We start from the raw sequence: 19,253 nt of genomic DNA on the forward strand, positions 1-19,253 counted from the left end.
GATGGCATGGAAGCGGGCCCAAGCGGACATGGTTCTGGTGACGGTCAGAGAGAGGGCAAGTGAGGACGTGACAGTCTGGGTGAACCCGAGAGGGCACGTGACCGGGACAGGGTAGTGAGGGGGCCCAAAGGGTGGCTTGAGGAACACGTGGTGCTCTGTCGAGAACCTTCTGGTGAGATCCAGAAGTGGACGTGGCCGAATGCGGAGCGAGGCCACGCTTGGGAGCATGAAAGGGAGGTCCTGAGAGCAATCGCGACTGTCTTCTGGAATCAACCCACCGTGCTACGTCTCTTTGGTCTTGGCTCTTCGGGCTGTCGTTACGCTCGGCTTCGTGGGTCAGGCAGTGCGTTACAGACTGACCCGGTTATGTAGTTACCCGTTGTGGTCCGAGTTACTCGTGATAGTCACCACCTATGTCGTTATCCCGTATGTTTATGCAGTTACCCTGTTGGGGTGTTATAATCAACGTGTTGCCTCTCAGTTCAAGTGTGTGCCTCCGTTACTGACATTAGATATAGACTGAAAGCCCATGATATTCTGTGTTTCAAGTGTGAGTAAATGCGACCCAATATGACCTCTATTTTTCTTCATTTCTGTTTCATATGTGTATGAATAGATGTTAGTCGTTACAACAAAGCACCTGTATTGACACATACAGGGTAGTGGCGCACTAGCACTACAAGAGGTAAGGGTTGCATTTCCAGGACATTATAGATCTTGCAGCATTCAACAAAAGTCACACAATAAAATAAGTAAAATATGGATCGATTTCAATCAAAGGCATGGACGTAATGCGATCCAATGTGAGGCTGCTCATGAATGTGGTAACTGATGAGTTACGCTTAAGAAGAATTAGCTATTGCCAATCTACTTATCAATGTTTGTGGTGCCTGCATATTTGTGCGGCAATTTTGGTCAAGTATGTTCTCATTTTATTTCCCTTTATGTTCTATAAGAAGCAGTTTTAGGACATGATAAGCTGATTGTAGCTATAAGAAAAATCCCACTGATCTACAGTATATGTATATTTCCCTAATTATGTTATAGTTAAAATATAATAAGGTCAACCACATTTCTGTTACTGCCATCTCTTCTTTGCCACAAATACAAGCTTTAAACGGGCTCGTTCTTCACATGGAGATAGAAACCAAGTTGGGTGTGGAGATGTTAACCTCAAACAAGTGTGCTTCAAGTTTGAATGCAGATGATCCCTTGACATTGATGGCAATGTGAATGTAAGATTTGCGGTGGGATAAAAAAAATGACGACTGGTACTCCAGTTGAGATTATTCTCGTATTTGAATGTGTACTAAAATATAATGATCTGAGCTGGAAGAAATACCTTTTTGCAACAACAAAATTGCCACTGTATGGATCATGTTCTTTACTATACCGATTATTTTAGTTTACACACATTTTATTTACGGAATTTTTGTTTTCAGCGCAAATTTGTAGCCATGCAGAAAGCGTGACAATCTCAATGCTGTCGTGCACCAATGATGCTGGCCGCCCTCCACTAAATGATGTGCGGCGATGAAGCTCGGTATGTACAACATTTGTTGTGCGTGATTTTTCTTTCCGCTTGCACAGACGGCCATCGATGCTGCCATCTCCATGAACGACGCTGCCGTCATTAATGACGTCCTCGGCATCATGAACTCAAAGCCGTGAGTGTTAAATCGGAATGAGCGGGAATCAATGGGAGCTCACTCGTCGCTCTGCACGGTCTTATCCGTCGAATTAAAAACTGACGAAACGGCTTCTATTCAAGCTGTGATATGTAACCTTATCTGTAACAATAGGTCAACTTACATAGGGGCAGTGATATTTAAATCTGACTTTTTAGATTGCAACAGCCATTTTAACAGAACTGCATGATCAGTGTAACATTTATACAGGTCGTAATAATTTTTGGTATCACAAGTGTTTTTGAAATACCTCGTCAGTAAGTTAATATTTATTGAATAAATAAATAAAATGTGTTAGCAAGTATCATGTTACAATTCCCCCACCCCCAATTTTGATTCGTAGATTGTTTCTTCGTCAATGCCGCCATTCACGGGATTCTTATTTACATCTTTAATATAGCAGTTCTCACCACAGGCCACGACGATCTTGTGCAGAGGGGAAGGCTTTGAGATTGCCCCTTAGGGACCACCCCTGACTTAGATCACCCTCTACCCATGACACCTCGCTTATCTGTACTGGTGCGGTTAAAATGCATTTCATAAATAACTCAAATTTGTCAGCAAGTATCTTGTTACGAATCGGCCCACCCCAAATTATGATTCATAAAATTATTGAACTTCTCATGGTCCCAATTAGATTCAATTAGATTTTCTTGACATTGTGGTCAATGTAGTGGCTTCTTGTGCACTTTGACAACATTGATCCGTACACGCTCGCATTGTGCACTTGAGAATCGATCTTCATGAATTGGGATGCATTGTTACACCTCCAATTAATACTCAATGTTTTTTACTTGCATTCCAAATGCGGCACTTGCAATATGTAATGTCATAATGTGCTGAATCAGGGGTGCACTATATTACACTTGCCAAGCTCTACGAGTTTTACATCAATTGATGAAAAATCCTTTATAAAACTCAGAGCAGCATGCACTGGAAAACTATTTCACAGCACTTCTACCTCAAATGCCCGCAAGTGGCCTTTTTATCTATTGTACATTTTAGGGGGTGCATTTTCTCATGGCACAGTCGAACATATATTTTTTCATGTTAAGAAAGTTGAATTAGCCATGTAAAGCACAGAACAAAATTTTATGTCGTGGGTTTTTGTGCATTCATTGGAGACCGTGTTGAGATCGTCAACTCCTTACACTTGAACCCAGTTCTATAATGGGCCACTGCCCAGATTCGAACCCAGGATCTTGGCAGTGCAGGTTCAGTACTCTGACCCCTGAGTCTTAAAAAAGATTAAGCATACCTCGTAATTAATGTCTTTGATTTTTACTGTAGAATTTACACGCATCTCGCATCCATTGTTTGCACACTGAAGTGTGGGTGTGTAATGCGTTTGGATGATATTGGTCGCAAAAGCCTTCGTGTTAAACCAAGAAAATGGTTCTTTTGCTTTGTGATGCTAAGGCACAGCTTACTGATTTAAGCATAAACCATTCAATAGTCTATATAACGATTTCGGGCACTTCTTTGGCTGCGTTAATACATTGATTAAAAATGTGTTAAGAGTGTTGTGCTTCGTAAATAATTTGCCAGACCGCATCAGATATTGGACAAATAGCTTGTCATCGGGCTGCAGAGCTATGTGGTGAGCAGCAGACGGCACTGCAGCAAACGCTATTGTTCTAATCTTTAACGCTTATGCATCTGTGCTCCCCTTCTTCACCAACCCACAATGGGCTGCGTGGTAAAGCGTGGTTAGATAACCCTCGACACCAACACGGAGTCGTGCAGCCCTCGTCCAGAATTCAGTTGCCAAGCAACTATAAGTTCACCGGGACCTACACATGAAAAATATTCCTTGTCTCTCACTATTCACACTTATTCACAAATCCCATCTCAAGTACTATCATAGCTTCTTCCTAATCATACAAAATATATCGGCGTGAAAGTGTAATACTTTTGCGTCGTTAGTTTTTACATAAGGTTTGTTTTTGTTATGTTTACCAGAATTCTTTACGTGTGGCATTTCACAAAGCATCACCTGTGCACTCATCTTCTTGTAGCAAGCGATTGCTTGAGAGAGGGGCGTACGCACAACTCTACTCGTTACTGTGCAGACAGTGAGTGCCTGTTGCGTTTGGGCTGCATCAGTGCAACAAACAGGGCACCTTGACACATTCACAGCAGCTCAATTTCTTTGCAGCTGGCCACTTGTTTGTATTTATATATTGTCCATAGAGTCACTGCCGTCACCATTAGTAATTGCAGTTGGCTGTAGGCTTGCTGACAACTTCTATATATAATTATGCGATCATTTATTATATTCAAAAATGATATGGGGAATAAAAAATGTTGGAGATGTGACGTAAACATATGTTGCTGTATAACTACCTACTTGGCTTTTTAAAATTATTTTTTATTTTAAGATGGTATTTTTGTGGGTGTACATTCATTTAAAGTACTGTAGTTATTCGGTTGAATGATCGGCAAATAGAATGTCAAATTCTGCGATGGCGATCGAAAGACCAAAAAGCTCAGTCCACGATTACTCAATGTTCTTTCCAAAGCTCGATAATGGGGAGGGGCTTGAAATTACACAGCTCATTCAATATTACACAAGCACGCGTATTTTTATTTGCATAAATGTACATCTTTCTGGTTTTGTGACATAAGAGATATAACATGAGCCATCATCTTGCACCATTATCCGATAATGTTTGTCATTTTCTCTGTCATTCTGAGGGAGCAATAGCAAACGGTCTCGTGCTATCATACAAACACGTTATCGGAGCGGCCACTGTTAAAGGAGCCCTGTTATTAGACACACAGTGACTGTAAGCTTTCTTAAATTGTCATCGAGTATAGACATAACCGCAATAAATGTTGACATTTTCAGTAGGAGCACAATGCTGCAAGCCTCAGTGCTGTGATGATTACTCTGAAACGACTGCTGTTGGCGCAGATTGCATTGTAAAGATGCCGTGCGACAATGTACCATTACATCTAATCTGCCGAACACATGTTTTGTAACGCACAGCTGCTCGTTTCCAAAAGGAAATCGTAAGTGGCTTTTTTGTTTACATTGCACCAAAAGTCATTAGACCCGTGGTGTGAGATATTTTTTTCTGTCCGTTTTATTGGAACAATAAAGCGCACACTGGTGCGGTGGCATCAACAGTGTAACAGCAAACAACAACTGCGCTGCATTCCTGGTGAACCTGGCTTCCAGTTGCTGGCTACGATGCACACACTTATTAAGTTAACTGGGTGTAAAATGTATTTCTGTGTACAGTGGTGGTGGTGGTGAAGTATGGTTAAACAGCCCCCCCATGACTGACATTCCGTATCAAGTCTTCATCCAGCAAGGGATCTACAAAGAGCTGTACATTTTTATTATTCCAGTAATGTGGTCACCGTACACATTAGGGAACAAAATCAACCCCAAATATTGATGGCCATACCCCCCCTACCCCCTTGTGCTGGGCCAGCTTCAAGAGGTGCTTTCTCATCACTCTTATTCTGATAGTTTGTAAAGAGATACGTGTACTTTTTTGGGAGTTGGTATTTGTTTAAAATGGGTATGCTTGTTGCATATAAATGTGTGTGTGTGTGTGTTCCTTTCCATGTGCTTGTGTGGCAGCTCCCTTTGGAGGCTGGACCTATGCCCAGCACTCATCCCTCAGATAGAAAAGCTCCTGCATAGCAAATATGAGAGGTGAGTGTGTGAGTGGTGGCAGGGGTACTTGCTTTGACAACCTTGGCTTGAAATTGCAATATATTTGCATAGCTTACAAGTGGTGAGGTACAAGATGACAGGTTAACCCACAAAGCCCCCGATGATTTTAAAATCTAAGCTGTAGCACTGATTACTGTGGCCTATTGTAAAGTCATCTTCCATAACATTACTTGTAAATAAAGCATCAAAATCTGTTATTTCTAACGAGCTGAACCCAGATAAAAAAAAAATGTACTTGTGTTTTTACCTCTCGTAGAACCTCCACTCTCTACTCCCTCCATCTCTCCACTCTCGCCATCTCTCCACTCTCTCCTGACTTGTCACTTGCATCTCAGACAGTCCCAGTCCCATCTGCCAGGCCTCAAGCCTCACTCTCCCTTCTCCCTATCCACTCAACTCGGGCTCTTATTCTGTGTCCTAAGTCGTTCCATATCAACAAAGCTGCACCTGTTTCTGTAGTTGTATAATGGTGTATTTCACTGTGTATCCACAAGAGGGCTGTATCCAAGACTTGCAGCCAAATGTAAGCTTGGGCATGCACCATATTAATATTATATAATAAGAAGAATTGTAATGGTGACTATTGAAATATATAACTGTAATAATATCATCAATTGTACGAGTCTTTGTTAGAAGTTAAACTCATTTTCTTGGTTCTTTCGGTAAAGTCACGTAGAAGGGAAATAATAAAATAATATAAATATAAAACAATAAAAAATTCTCATGACGTTTTGACTGCAACACAAGCAATCATCAGGTGTGAAATCCACAGCAAGAAAATTTGAAAAAAAGGATTTCACACATGATGATGATTGCTTGTGTTGCAGTCGAAACGTCGTGAAAATGTTTTATTGTTTTATATTTATATTATTTTATTATTTCCCTTCTACGTGACTTTACCGAAAGAACCAAGAATATGGATCCCTGCAGTCACGAAAGCTTTAATTAAAATTTTTATCTCATTTTGTTCCACTCTCAAAGCTCTTCTCCATTGCCCATCCTCTTCCCTTCCCTCGTCCCTCCGCTCCGTCCCATCCCTCCTCTGCCCTTGCGTGACCCCCACATGCCCTCTGTTATGGTCACTCATTCCTTGGCCCTTGTACGCCGCTTGCCATCTAAATAATTTGTTACGGCTTTCGTAAAGTGCCTTGAGCTAAGGCGATGTATAAATATAAAATAAGATTAGTTTGTAATATATTATGGGATTATGATGCAATTATTACACTAGGAACCACACACAAGGTAATTTCATAAGGATGCCTTCGAAGGAGCGTTCACAGACGGTCCCTGTGCGTGCGTGTAGTTACGTTCTCACCGGATGCGTGGCCCTCAAGATCATCCTGCAAAACTTTGCTTCGGTCATCAAGGGCAACCTGACAGTGCCGCCGTCATCCGTGGTGGACATCACACGTGAGGAGAGGTGAGCAGCCATATAGCTGCTGCTGCTGCTGTGGATACTTACTCTTTCACAATCATTAGAGACATGTCCATTTCAGGCCAATTTTTATTTTGGAAAATCTGCGGCTCTTAATTTTTCTGCTCTTTGAAATGATATAACAAAGCCGTTAACATCGTCTGTGCAGCGTATAGCATCCTTTGTTTACGCATTATCGAACGGAGATGGGATTTGAGTGGTTGAACCCTTGTAAGTGTTATAACTACTCGGGTGTTTGAATTGATGAATGCACAGGCCAGTGAATCTGCCTGCTGTATTCTGAGAATTACCTATGGTTAACTATATATATGACTATCATCACGACAGGAATAATAAATGCAGCACGATCTTTGAAGGGGACGTAATAAATGGTGATATTTCAAAGGAGTCGATGCCCAGAATACAATTGTGCCAATCATTGCATCTCAATTCGCGTAGTGCATTTAGAGTTTAATAGAAAGTGATTTGATATGGTCTGCCATGCAGCATGCGATTGGTGATGCAGTAGTGTAAATAATTGATGCTTTTATCATTGACTGGAAATTCTGTTGGCCACGGCTGACATGTTGTGGAAGACCCTGAGCTCTCCCTTGGAACCTGTGCGGATGGTGCATGCAGGGACGAAGGAGTAGTTGTCACAACAAATTGTTGCAAAGTACAAAAGCAGCCAACGATGCTAGGCCATGCGTAAAATGTGAAATGTCTTAATTTGATAACAAAAAATTATCCTGAGAGATTTATGGTTATCCTTTTTTGTTAGCACGTTTTCCTTATGCCACTTCACAACGGTCAAGCTGCTGCATAAGTAATACATGCATGATTGCATATCTTTGACTTCTCATGGTATAATATCTGGTGCTGTTTGTGCAGTATATGTTTCATACATTCAATCGGCACCTTAAATTAGAACCATGTACAGGTTCATGACTGTATAGTGTTTTATTTTAAAAGGGAGACCTTAATACAACTCGGTATGGCATTGCTCAGCTTGGGATTATTGATTTAAGTGAAAAGAACGCTTGGCTCCAATTGTTTTGTTGCTTGGATGTCATTGCAGAATAGTCCCAGTCACCTGTATTCCACCTCTGACGATGCATGTCAAAGCTAAATGCCGTTCTGCTTCATCCCTTGGTCTCGATTACGTTGGCTCCATCTGAAATTAACTCATTTTCAAGCAGGCTCAACAGCAGGAGACGTTAGTGGCCCCTTCACTTTTTTGCCCATGGTATTCATAATGAATGCTGTGTGAAAATGACTTGTTCCAGCAAAGAAACTAGATTTAAAATGGAATGTTTGCGTTTGTTCTTGTACGTGTGCACTACGCAGATATCAAAAGTGCAAGGTGTGCCATCGGCTTCTCATGAACCTGCGACCTCTGTTGGACAGCAGAAAGACTCGATCTGGACGTGTGAGCGGTGCCTTCCGTGAACTCGGAATGCTCATGATCACGTTCGATTGAGCTTTCCTGGCCAGCGCACACAAGTACCCTCCTCCTGGTGGCTCCTCAGCCGGAGGCACATGGAGCCCGGTGGAGCAGTGCACGCGAGCGCTGGAACAAGGCGTGGTCAGGGCTCCCCCCGACGTTCCGCCCGAGAACGGTTTCTCCCAGTGGGCCTGTCCTCGCAGTACGGCTCAACAAGTTGTCATTGATTACGTCAGCTGCTTCATATATTTTTCTTTTGCAGCATGACTGGAATTTACAATCTTCATTTGCAACCGCCATTGCTCTAGGCACACGGAAGACACTTGCGGTATGGAGACGGGACGGTGCTTGATCACTGTGGGTCACAGTCAAGTGGAGGAAGATTGTTTTTTTACAACTCAACTGTGGTGTGATCCAAGTCTAGTTTTATTTTTTTCTTCAAAAATGTGGAATTCACTTCTGAGAAACGGAGTGGTCAGATTTGCAGAGTGCCTCTTGTGGCGCAGAAAACAACATCACGCAAGAAGGAAATGCAGTGCCTCCCTGATGCGTATGGCAGAGGGGGGGGGGCGGCCCGCTTTGCGCCGTAAAGAACATGTGTTGAGACGCTCATTCATTCTGCCGTGAAACCAGAGAGGCTCGGAATAACACAGCCCCTGAACCCAGAAGGAGTTGAAAAAGAACAGTCGTAATATTCGCGAGGATGGTGATGAAGCCACTTGGAATAAACGCAACTCTTGAAACGTTTTTTGTTGCTTGTGAAGCATTTGCATTTATTTTTAATCGGGGACTTGCTCTGCGATTGCACATGCAAAACATGCGGTGGAGTGTACGCATGCTGCTGGTTGCTGTGGCCGAGAGAAACGCCGCATTGTAAGGAGCTGGCTTCAGCTGTGCCTCTCGGGCTGGTTGAGAACCTTGCCTCTTTGAGATGTGTCTTTAGCACGTACAGTGGTCCCTGCAGAAGCCTTTGGATGACCCGTGACCAGTGTGTGATTCTTTTTTTTGTTTATTTGGGAGAAGATCCTGAGAGGGAAGGGTGCTTTGTTGTGCATGTGTCGCTCTGCCCGTGCCTCCATTGCATCGCGTTTAGTCTCGGCGTTGTACAACTGTGATAATGGCACGGTCAACAAAACAGAAAGTGAAAGGTAAAAATCACAATTATTTCCCTTCAGGAAAGTGTGTACGAACGTGTTTGTTGACGTCGATCTTTTTGTATATATAGTGACTTTCTTTTATATTTTGTTGTCAAACAAAAACTATTTCTAAGCACTATAACATTTGGCAGTTAATATGCACTAATACTTGTAAAATACACTTAAGCATATTGTGTAAAGAAAAAAAACTGCCAAATTCCAATATTTGTGACATCTCTGCCCAGCATTGCCGTGTAAAGGGGCATACACGCGTGCTCGTGTAAGCGCACGCATTTACACTTGTACAGTGTACACTGAAGAATCCCACAACAAGCTGGAGTGCATGGATGAACTATGCACAACCTCATTACGCCAGAAGGTAGCCATCGTGTTCCATGTGTTTATGCAGACTCCCAAGAAGTACCTTGGTGTGCCTGATTTCCATCTCAAGAACCCTGTCAGCTTTTGCTTAGCTGCACCAAATGAGTACTGCAGAGAGCAAGGGGCATGCCTTATTAAAAACAAAAAAAATTGCAGGTTGAGTGTGCAGGCATAACAACTGCATCTGAACAACTATAAACAATATTTATTGTTCTTTCGGTAAAGTCACGTCGAAGGTAAATAATAAAATAATACAAATATAAAACAATAAAAATTCTCACGACGTTTCGACTGCAACACAAGCAATCATCATCACGTGTGATGATGATTGCTTGTTGCAAAAAATATTATTTCCCTTCTACGTGACTTTACCGAAAGAACCAAGAATATGAATCCCTGCAGTCACGAAAGCTTTAAATCAAAATTTAACTATAAAAAATGTTTGTGCTTTCGAGTCAACTCTTAAACGTTTTGTTTTCTTTGAAATTAAAAAGTAACACCCTTGCTTCGGTTTTATTGTGATTGGTGCCAGTGTCCATTTTTGGCTAGGGTTATGACACGGTGCAACTCTGTAAAAATGAGACGTCAACTTCGGTGTACACTGCAAGCGAATGGATGAGGTACTTACTTCCCCGTGTGACATTTGTGTTGGGGAAAAATGGGTGGTGTGACATGCATTACTAATGCGGTGAGACACAACAAAATTATAATCTTAGAACATTACCGCTGCACTGGTATATGAAGTTTGTTTGGTATTCTATTTTATAAAGCCACGTTTCCAAAATGTATTGTAAATTTATTACATGCATTTAAATTATACGGATGGTTTTCTGCAATGGCAAATAACATTTGGAATTTTGATTCAGCTCCTTTGAATCTTACGTCTTTTATTAGCGACAAATTAGGTCAAAAAATAATGCCATGCTGAAATACTACAAACTATTGGTGATTGGTTAGTCAATTCAGGGTCAGCTGATGCTGTCAATGAATATTAAATGAATGCTTTCATCTGCACCTTTGTTTCAGTGGGGGGGTTAATGTGAATGTGATATCAAGCATACCTTACGAAATATTCGTTAACATTTCGGTAAAAATACATGTACTGTAGGTTTTGTTGTGCCCTGTAGTGGATGGGCTTATCTGAAATAACCCTAGCTCTGATCACATTCACCGCTGCAATTACTGTCACTGACCGCACCATTTAAAATAGGCCATACGTGTGACTTCATTCAACACGAGTAATGATCACTATGAAAGGACCATTTCTCAAGAACCCCCTAGTAATTCCTGCATGCGATTACAACACGTCCAGTATAAGTGGGAGAAGTAGTTTATATATTCTCCATGTCTGAGAGTGCTAACCATCAGGGGCTTTTCAAAATGTACATATTCATATTGGGTCTTTTTTTGCTTAATATTCTTTTTAGGGCTATTTAAATTTGTATTGGATGGAATGGAATTCAAAATAAAACTAGTTTGTGCTTTTGTTCATGCTGACGTTTGTGTTTCTCATTGTGTGACATTGCAAATGCTGAAGAGTGAGCTAGATTAGTTTATTTGTATATTTTCCCCAGTCTGCGGGGAGTGTCGTATTTGTAAACGCAATATGAGCGCGTGAACTTGTACGTACACTTGTGAGCGCGCATCTTGCACTTTCACTGCCTTCATTTGGATCCTTATGTTATGCAGGCCTGCATATATTTTGCATCAATGAAATTTTTTTGGCACAAAGTCGTAAAACCACAAAATTATACCGTATTTTTCCCACTGTTGCATGGAAAAGACGTGTTTTGTCTTGTGCGAATGGGAATTTATACAAATCCATGTTATCTGTATTTAAAATCAAACGCATTAGGGAATATGTACCTGTATTTCCCACCAGTGATGTATATGTACCATATATGCATATTTATTTACACAGAAGCTTTTCCATTTCCATGTGTAGTGTCAACGATTCAGAGAGAATTTCTAGGAGGCACCGTTTGAACAACTTTCAGGGTCTCGTCCACACACTCCACAGCTGCTTAGCATAGCATGTACACAACGGTAGCCGTCAAACACTGACGGCGCTGACTGAGATAGCCAACTACTATCCTTCGTAGCACAACATCTAGCGGAGACGTTTAGTGACGACGGCGACGAGACGACAGCGACGATGAGACGAGTCCACTCCCAGAACCGGCAGCCCTGAGCCCCCCGCTCTCAGCTCCTTTTATGCTAACAGCACGGCCTGGCTCCGCCCTAACCGCGCCTCCCTTCTAGAACCCGCTAGCAGGTTCCAGGGACCTCCAGATGGGGTTCTCCGTGACCCTTACCCTAGTTCCGCTCTGCCAACACACAAGGTGCTCGCGCTCACCGGCGTGTGTACCGTCTGTCCACCACAGTTGCCACTGCTGTCCACCAGCCAGCGCTATTGCACTACACATGTAATAGAAGACTGGCATTTATCATGGCATTTCCTCTGTCATTTTGGAGGAAGTCACGCGTCATCCGATCTCTTGGCAGTATTGGTGGATCATGCAAGAGATGAGGTCTTTGTGAGATGTACACTGCCTGCAAGAGGCAGTATAGAAAGTCGGTATCTGATGTATCCTTTCGTCTGCGATCTTCCCTCTTGCAGCATGGGATTTCTCCAGGCACTTGAAGTCTCAGCTGCATCTCGAAAGCAATTTTGACCTATGGTCAAAAGCGATACCCCCTCTGGAATGGATTGTTTACCAGTTCACCCCCCTTTTAACGCAACTAACACGTGTGCGCGCAAAGTAGAATAGCTGAGCTAGGGAAAATCGACAAAACGTTGACATCGAGCGCTGCCTGCATTATAATACATTTAATTGCGTAACATTTATGACAACATGCAAACCTGACGTGTAACACGACCGCTGCGTTTAACAGTTAACACAGTAACATGTTAATGGACCTGTGTTAATTTCCGCCGTAGTGACCACGTGCTTTGCACTATTAATATAACAATTTGGATATGTATGGTTATTGTCGAACCTTGGATCGTTCATCCTACAATTCCATAGATTATTGCATGGCAGTATTAATGCTTTCGAGTGAAGTTAATTTCTTGGGAATTGGCGCCAACTTTGTAGGAGTGCAACACCTGAAAGGCTTATATGCACACACACAAAAAATTGGGTCGTGGTAAAACCGCGTGGCGAAAGTTCCACACCCGCTTTTGCTCGGGAAACCGAGTCGACTCGTATGTTAATGACCTCATTGTGACGTCGGCTCTTTTGTCACGTTGCGGATTTGCCTGGGAATTGGGAGAAGAGGAGGAGGGGGCTGCTCTGTGTGCTCGGTTTCTTAGAAGAGTCGCCGGTAGTGAAACTTTTTTTTTAGCCAACAAAGAGTGCGGGCTCAACAAAGGAAGTGGGAGAAATGGGCCTCAAGGCCTTCCTGGGTAATCATGCAGAGTATATGCTCGGAAGCTAATTAGGCGTGAGTACTTGGATGGGCGACCGACCGGGAATACAGCAATTTGGGGCTGCAAGTGGGGGGCCAGGAGATGGCAGTGCTGCAATAGGGTTTTCAACAGCACTGCATCAATTGTGTACGCGTGGATTTTTCTCTGCGCACTTTGGTTTTTTTCCAACGTGCAAAATAATTATTTAAGAAATTGGACAAAAATGTCCAAATTCAGGACTCTCCTGAAGACGAGTCTCGTAATTCAGTGAAGTAAATTGAAGGGCATTATTTTTGTAATGACTGGCAACGTGGAGTGTTTAAGGCAGTGAAGTCCCCCACTCCTAATAATACCACGTCACTAATAATGAAATCCAGGTGTGTTGCCTTTAAAACTGTGATTGCTTGCTGACAAAACAAGGCACGAAATAAAACACCCACATACACTCAACAGAATGAGGCTCGGCTCTTGTCGTATCCAGTAGAATCCATCCATGCACCTCTATATCCTTAACAGTGCTGTTGGCGAGCGCCTATGAAGGCCGGCACGGCACACGATGCGATGGGTGGTCGGCACCACGCCCATACATAACATCACAACCGCCATTCGCCACGAAATGTTGGTGACGTCACCACCACGCTTGTGCCAGGCTATATGCACGTTGAGGCCACGTGAAGTGTCAAACGCCCGCTGGCAGAAGGTCACGGGGCAGACCCCGGTGCCAGGGGTCGACTGACTAAGATGACTGGCTGATGCACCATCTGTGCCCCTGACTGTGCCAACTTGCTGTGCTTTAGCCACCCGGTGCTCCGCTCGTTGTTGTGAGCGTCGCTCCTCCGCCCTCTGTTGTTTTTAGAGGGTGACTGCCTCCACCTGCCCAGTAGCGTCCTTCACGAGCCTCCTCCACAGAGGCCGATCTTGACACCGCTGGTACCAGTCATTGGCAAGTCCGCTCAGTTCCACATCCTCCTGTACCACATAACTCCATCTTTTCTCCACCCTGTGCCGCGCCCGTTTAGCCCCCTCGATCCAGCCGAACAAAAGCTGTTTAGGCATGCAGTGGCTGGGCATGCGGGCTACATGACCCAGCCAACGCAGCCTTGCCTGCCGAACGAGCTCACCGATGGGGCTTTGTCCAAATCTTTCAAGGATTTGTGAGCTCACACAATCCAGCCTGGTTAAACTCAGGATGGATCGTAGGCAGGCCAGCCTAAATGTTTCTAGCCGGCGAAGATGTTCCATTAGGGGGGTCCACGTTTCGCAAGCGTAGAGAAGGGAGGGAATGACTGTGGCCGAAAAGACCTGAAGCTTCGTGCGGAGCGACAGACCAGGCAGCTTCCACACAGCATTACGCAACCGAGGAAAAGATAATGCCGCTCGACTGATTTGGAGTGAGACCTCTGCTGTCAAACCGGAGCCGATCATGAGCACACTGCCCAGGTAGGGGAAACTCTCCACTCTCTCTCTCCACAACTGCCCTATCACCAATTGGGAGTTGTGGGGTGGAGTGTCCGATGGTACAGAATAACCAGGCAGGTGCTTAGTTTTGGTGGGGCTGATTGAATTTATTGCACCTCTGCTGTAGCAGACAAACAGAAAATATGGCACCTGTGCAGGACCGCCCTTTCCTGAAACCTGCATTGGGGCTCAGCAAGCCTCTCCTCAGTGTGCCTGGTAAGGTGATGTTGAATAATACTTGCCAGGACCTTCCCAGGAGTGAGATGCCCCTTTAGTTATTACAGTCTGTGCGGTCCCCCTTCCTAAAGAGGTCCCCCTTTTTAAAGAGGGGGACCACCAGGGCATCGTTCCAATCCTGCAGAACCTGCCCAGTGGTCTAGACTGTTGTTATGATGTCATGTAGAGAAGTCTGTGCACAAACGCCACCCTGCCTCAGCATTTCGCTTGGGAGATCATCTCTGCCCGGTGCCTTTCCTGGTCTCAGACTCTAGATCGCCTTCAGTACTTCCTCAACAGATGGCACCTCAACCAGCCACTCACAGGGGGTGACTTCCTCTTCCAATATTTAAGGCACCGCAGCCTCAGCAGGGTCATCCCCACTTTGTCCCACGATGTTTGCCAGGCTGAGGGATTCCCCTCCCCCAGGACCTCACAGAAATGCTCAGAAATATCTGCAAACCTGTTCCTGGGGGTCGGAGATTGGTTCACCGTTGAGGCAGACTCCATCTCCTCAGCAACCCGCGACCACCACCAAACTTTGCAGCGCCTCACGGCTCTCCGAACCTCCAAGCGAAGGCTGCAGTAGGCCTCCTCATTCTCTGACGTGGGATATTGTAGACGATGAGAGTGGGCCTGTCGCTTTTTCTCAGCCAGCCTGAACACCTCTTCTGTCAGCCAGGGTCTCTGGGGAGGTCTGTACCGTGTACCCAAAGGAGCCATTGCAGCTGCATGAGCCACAGTCCTAAACCTCGCCCATTTCCTCTCGACATCAGGAGGAGTGGGGAACGATGCCAACCCTAGCCACAAGCGATGATGAAATTCTCGCTTGCAACTTTCATCAGCTAGCTGAGACCATGCCACTATGAGTTTGAATGGGGTGTACATCCACCACCGGAGGGGAATAATGGCAGGCGCATCTTACAGATGACAAGTCGATGGTCAGTGGACAGATCAGCTCACGGCGGTACGTCCTGGTGTCAAGGACATGGGCCCGCATCCACTGTTCCGTCACTATGTAGTCCAGCAGATGTTCTTGCTTGGACCTGGCATGCATCCATGATGTGTGGATTCGCCGATGCCGGAACAGCTTGTTTGTAATTACAAGCCCATGGGCTGCACAAAAATCTAGCAGCCTCCTACCGTTGTTATTTAGCTAATCTGGCCCATGCCTTCCAATCACTCCAGGTGTTAGCATCATGACCAACTCGGGCATTGAAGCACCTGTGACAGGAGGTCATAGAAGGCATCCGACTCATCAGCCTTGCCTGCATCCCTCCACGGATGTTCGTCTTCAGTCGGGGCATAAGTAACCACGACCACCACTCCTCGCCTCTGGTTGATGGGAAGGCGAGCCCAAAGTATCCTGGGGATTACAGCTTCCCACACCTCACCGCCACGCTCCCATGCCCCCTTCATTATTTTGTTCAGAAGAAGAGCCACTCCCTGTTGTTTGTCAGTCTCCTGCCCCGAGTAGAGGACTGTCCACCCCTCATGGTGGCAGGAGCCAGAGCCGGTCCACCGGACCTCCTGAATACCACAGAGATCCAGGCGGTACTGATCCAGCTCCCGATAGAGGAGTGGCAGCCTCTCCTCCTTACAAACCCTGGTGCACGTGTGGCATCCATTACATTTCTATCGCTGTTGCATTGTTGGAGGCAGTACAGTGCAAACGCCCGTGGGGCTTTCCTCTGATGTGATGACAGCGGTGTGAGGATACGATGAGAATAGTGGAGAGAGAGAGCAGACACTGGATTCGCATAGAAGTGATGGGTAATTTAATTAATTATCTCAGTTACGCGTTGATGAAAACAGAAACAAGCTACTCGGTGTGTTGACAACAGTTGGCCCTCTACACAAAGTGCTATTTATATGGTCGTCTGCAAGCAAGAACCAAGAAGATGAATCCCTGCAGTCACGAAAGCTTTAAATCGAAATAGTGTCATGGTTCTTTGCTACTTGCATGGGCGTGTGCAAGCCGATGAACGGAAGGTGCATATTGGTTTGTAATCTATCAGCACACGTGCCCTTCGCTCATCAGGCTTGTCTTGAGTGCATAGGTGGGAAAGGGGCATTGCCTTCATCATCGATGCATGTACATTTCTGAGTCACCGAACAGAAAATTGCTAGAGTAATCGGTTACTCAAACATTGGGATAACCGGGGTGTCTACTGGGCCATTATGTTGGAGACGGGTGCACGCTGAAGCCAGTTGGCAAGCCATAAAAATATGCGTCACCCCCAAACACAGCGCATTATACATTCCAGGAATGAGCCCTGGAAATTGATGGGGAATCAAGGGCATTCATTCGGGTTCATCTGTTTTTGAGGGATGATTATTCATGGTGGACGATAGTGTACGGAGAACGAAAGTGCTGCATTACAATTCCGGTATATTTTTTAGAGTAAGAGTAAAAAAAGGAAAACCTGGGAATGTTTTCATTAATTCGAATGTCTGCTTTGTGGCATTTAATTTCCAATAAAACTCGACAAGTTGCCATTGAAAAATAACAGGTGTCATATAATCAAACACAGTATATGTATAGAAAGGTATATCAAATTTAATTATTCAAACTTTTGATTTATTTTTACGAAGAAATGTGCTGATTTGTAGATTTACACGTGATACCAATATTTCATGAAAATTCTTGATATGAAGGAGATTTGTTTTTTAACATTCAATTTATTACATGAACAATGCATTTGCTAAACCAAGACCCCGGTTACTGCTATAGAAATGCAAACACTTGTTCAATTAAGGATCATCATAACGTCAGCTACAATGTCCAATCGCTCTGGACATCAGTTATAGTTCTTGACATCAAGAGTAGAATTCTCGTTTCACTTTTTGTTATGTTTTCATTCCAAAGAAATATAATCATTCTAATGTGAGTTGAAATGCAACCTTCATTGCTTCTTAAAAATCCGAGGTCACGTGAAGATCCACTGGCAGAAGAAGGCTTCATCACCACCACCACCACACCACGTGGGTTGTGGGGACTAGTTGACCATACATTTAAAAAAATAAAATCTATACTATGGGGACCTCATTTGCCAGTAAAAATATGATAATTGGTTTTTTACCCTTCTATCTGGCAACAAAACTGACACCTTTTTGCAAGGAGTCATGTTTGCATAGACCGCAATACCTGCAGTCATAATACAAACAAAAGAACATAACTCTGATAATGTGCACTGTCCTTGAAGTTGATTGGTCCACACCCAAGACAGCTTTCCTTCGAGCCTAGTCTCATATGGGTTGGACCAGATGACGCCAAAAGGCGCACAACTCAAGGACAATGCACCATCAGAGTATGAGAGCTCGGGGCAAGCATCTACACTATGGGGACCTCATTTGCCAGTAAAAATATGATAATTGGTTTTTTACCCTTCTATCTGGCAACAAAACTGACACCTTTTTGCAAGGAGTCATGTTTGCATAGACCGCAATACCTGCAGTCATAATACAAACAAAAGAACATAACTCTAATAATGTGCACTGTCCTTGAAGTTGATTGGTCCACACCCGAGACAGCTTTCCTTCGAGCTTAGTCTCATATGGGTTGGACCAGATGACGCCAAAAGGCGCACAACTCAAGGACAATGCACCACCAGATAGAAGGGTAAAAAACCAATTATCATATTTTTACTGGCAAATGAGGTCCCCATAGTGTAGATGCTTGCCCCGAGCTCTCATACTCTGATGGTGCATTGTCCTTGAGTTGTGCGCCTTTTGGCGTCATCTGGTCCAACCCATATGAGACTAGGCTCGAAGGAAAGCTGTCTCGGGTGTGGACCAATCAACTTCAAGGACAGTGCACATTATCAGAGTTATGTTCTTTTGTTTGTATTATGACTGCAGGTATTGCGGTCTATGCAAACATGACTCCTTGCAAAAAGGTGTCAGTTTTGTTGCCAGATAGAAGGGTAAAAAACCAATTATCATATTTTTACTGGCAAATGAGGTCCCCATAGTGTAGATGCTTGCCCCGAGCTCTCATACTCTGATGGTGCATTGTCCTTGAGTTGTGCGCCTTTTGGCGTCATCTGGTCCAACCCATATGAGACTAGGCTCGAAGGAAAGCTGTCTCGGGTGTGGACCAATCAACTTCAAGGACAGTGCACATTATCAGAGTTATGTTCCTTTGTTTGTATTATGACTGCAGGTATTGCGGTCTATGCAAACATGACTCCTTGCAAAAAGGTGTCAGTTTTGTTGCCAGATAGAAAGGTAAAAAACCAATTATAATAAAATCTATATTGAAAACTAATTTCTCTAGAACTGCTTTTTGTGCTTCATTTGGGTGTCCTTCCCTTGCACCTCCGATTAGAGCGGTTGGATACGTACGCTGCGAAAGAAGTTCAACGTACCGCATGTCCGTAATTCATTGCTCTGGTACGTGCAGGTCGGTGA

General features: G+C 44.1%; 1 protein-coding gene across 1 annotated transcript in view; it reads left to right on the forward strand.

Annotated features, from left to right (window-relative positions):
• KATNB1 (katanin regulatory subunit B1) overlaps window positions 1-11,245 on the forward strand; it is a 45,143-nt gene extending 33,898 nt beyond the window's left edge. The window contains exons 16-19 of the mRNA XM_061548747.1: window positions 1,591-1,667; window positions 5,284-5,358; window positions 6,683-6,799; window positions 8,141-11,245. Coding sequence (XP_061404731.1) covers window positions 1,591-1,667; window positions 5,284-5,358; window positions 6,683-6,799; window positions 8,141-8,273 — 402 coding nt within the window. The 3' untranslated portion in view covers window positions 8,274-11,245. The remainder of the gene's footprint in view (window positions 1-1,590; window positions 1,668-5,283; window positions 5,359-6,682; window positions 6,800-8,140) is intronic.
• The last annotated feature ends 8,008 nt before the right edge of the window (window positions 11,246-19,253 follow it).

Source organism: Lethenteron reissneri, chromosome 9, assembly GCF_015708825.2.
Source record: "Lethenteron reissneri isolate LAM-NWPU_2019-01 chromosome 9, ASM1570882v1, whole genome shotgun sequence".
Taxonomy (NCBI): domain Eukaryota; kingdom Metazoa; phylum Chordata; class Hyperoartia; order Petromyzontiformes; family Petromyzontidae; genus Lethenteron; species Lethenteron reissneri.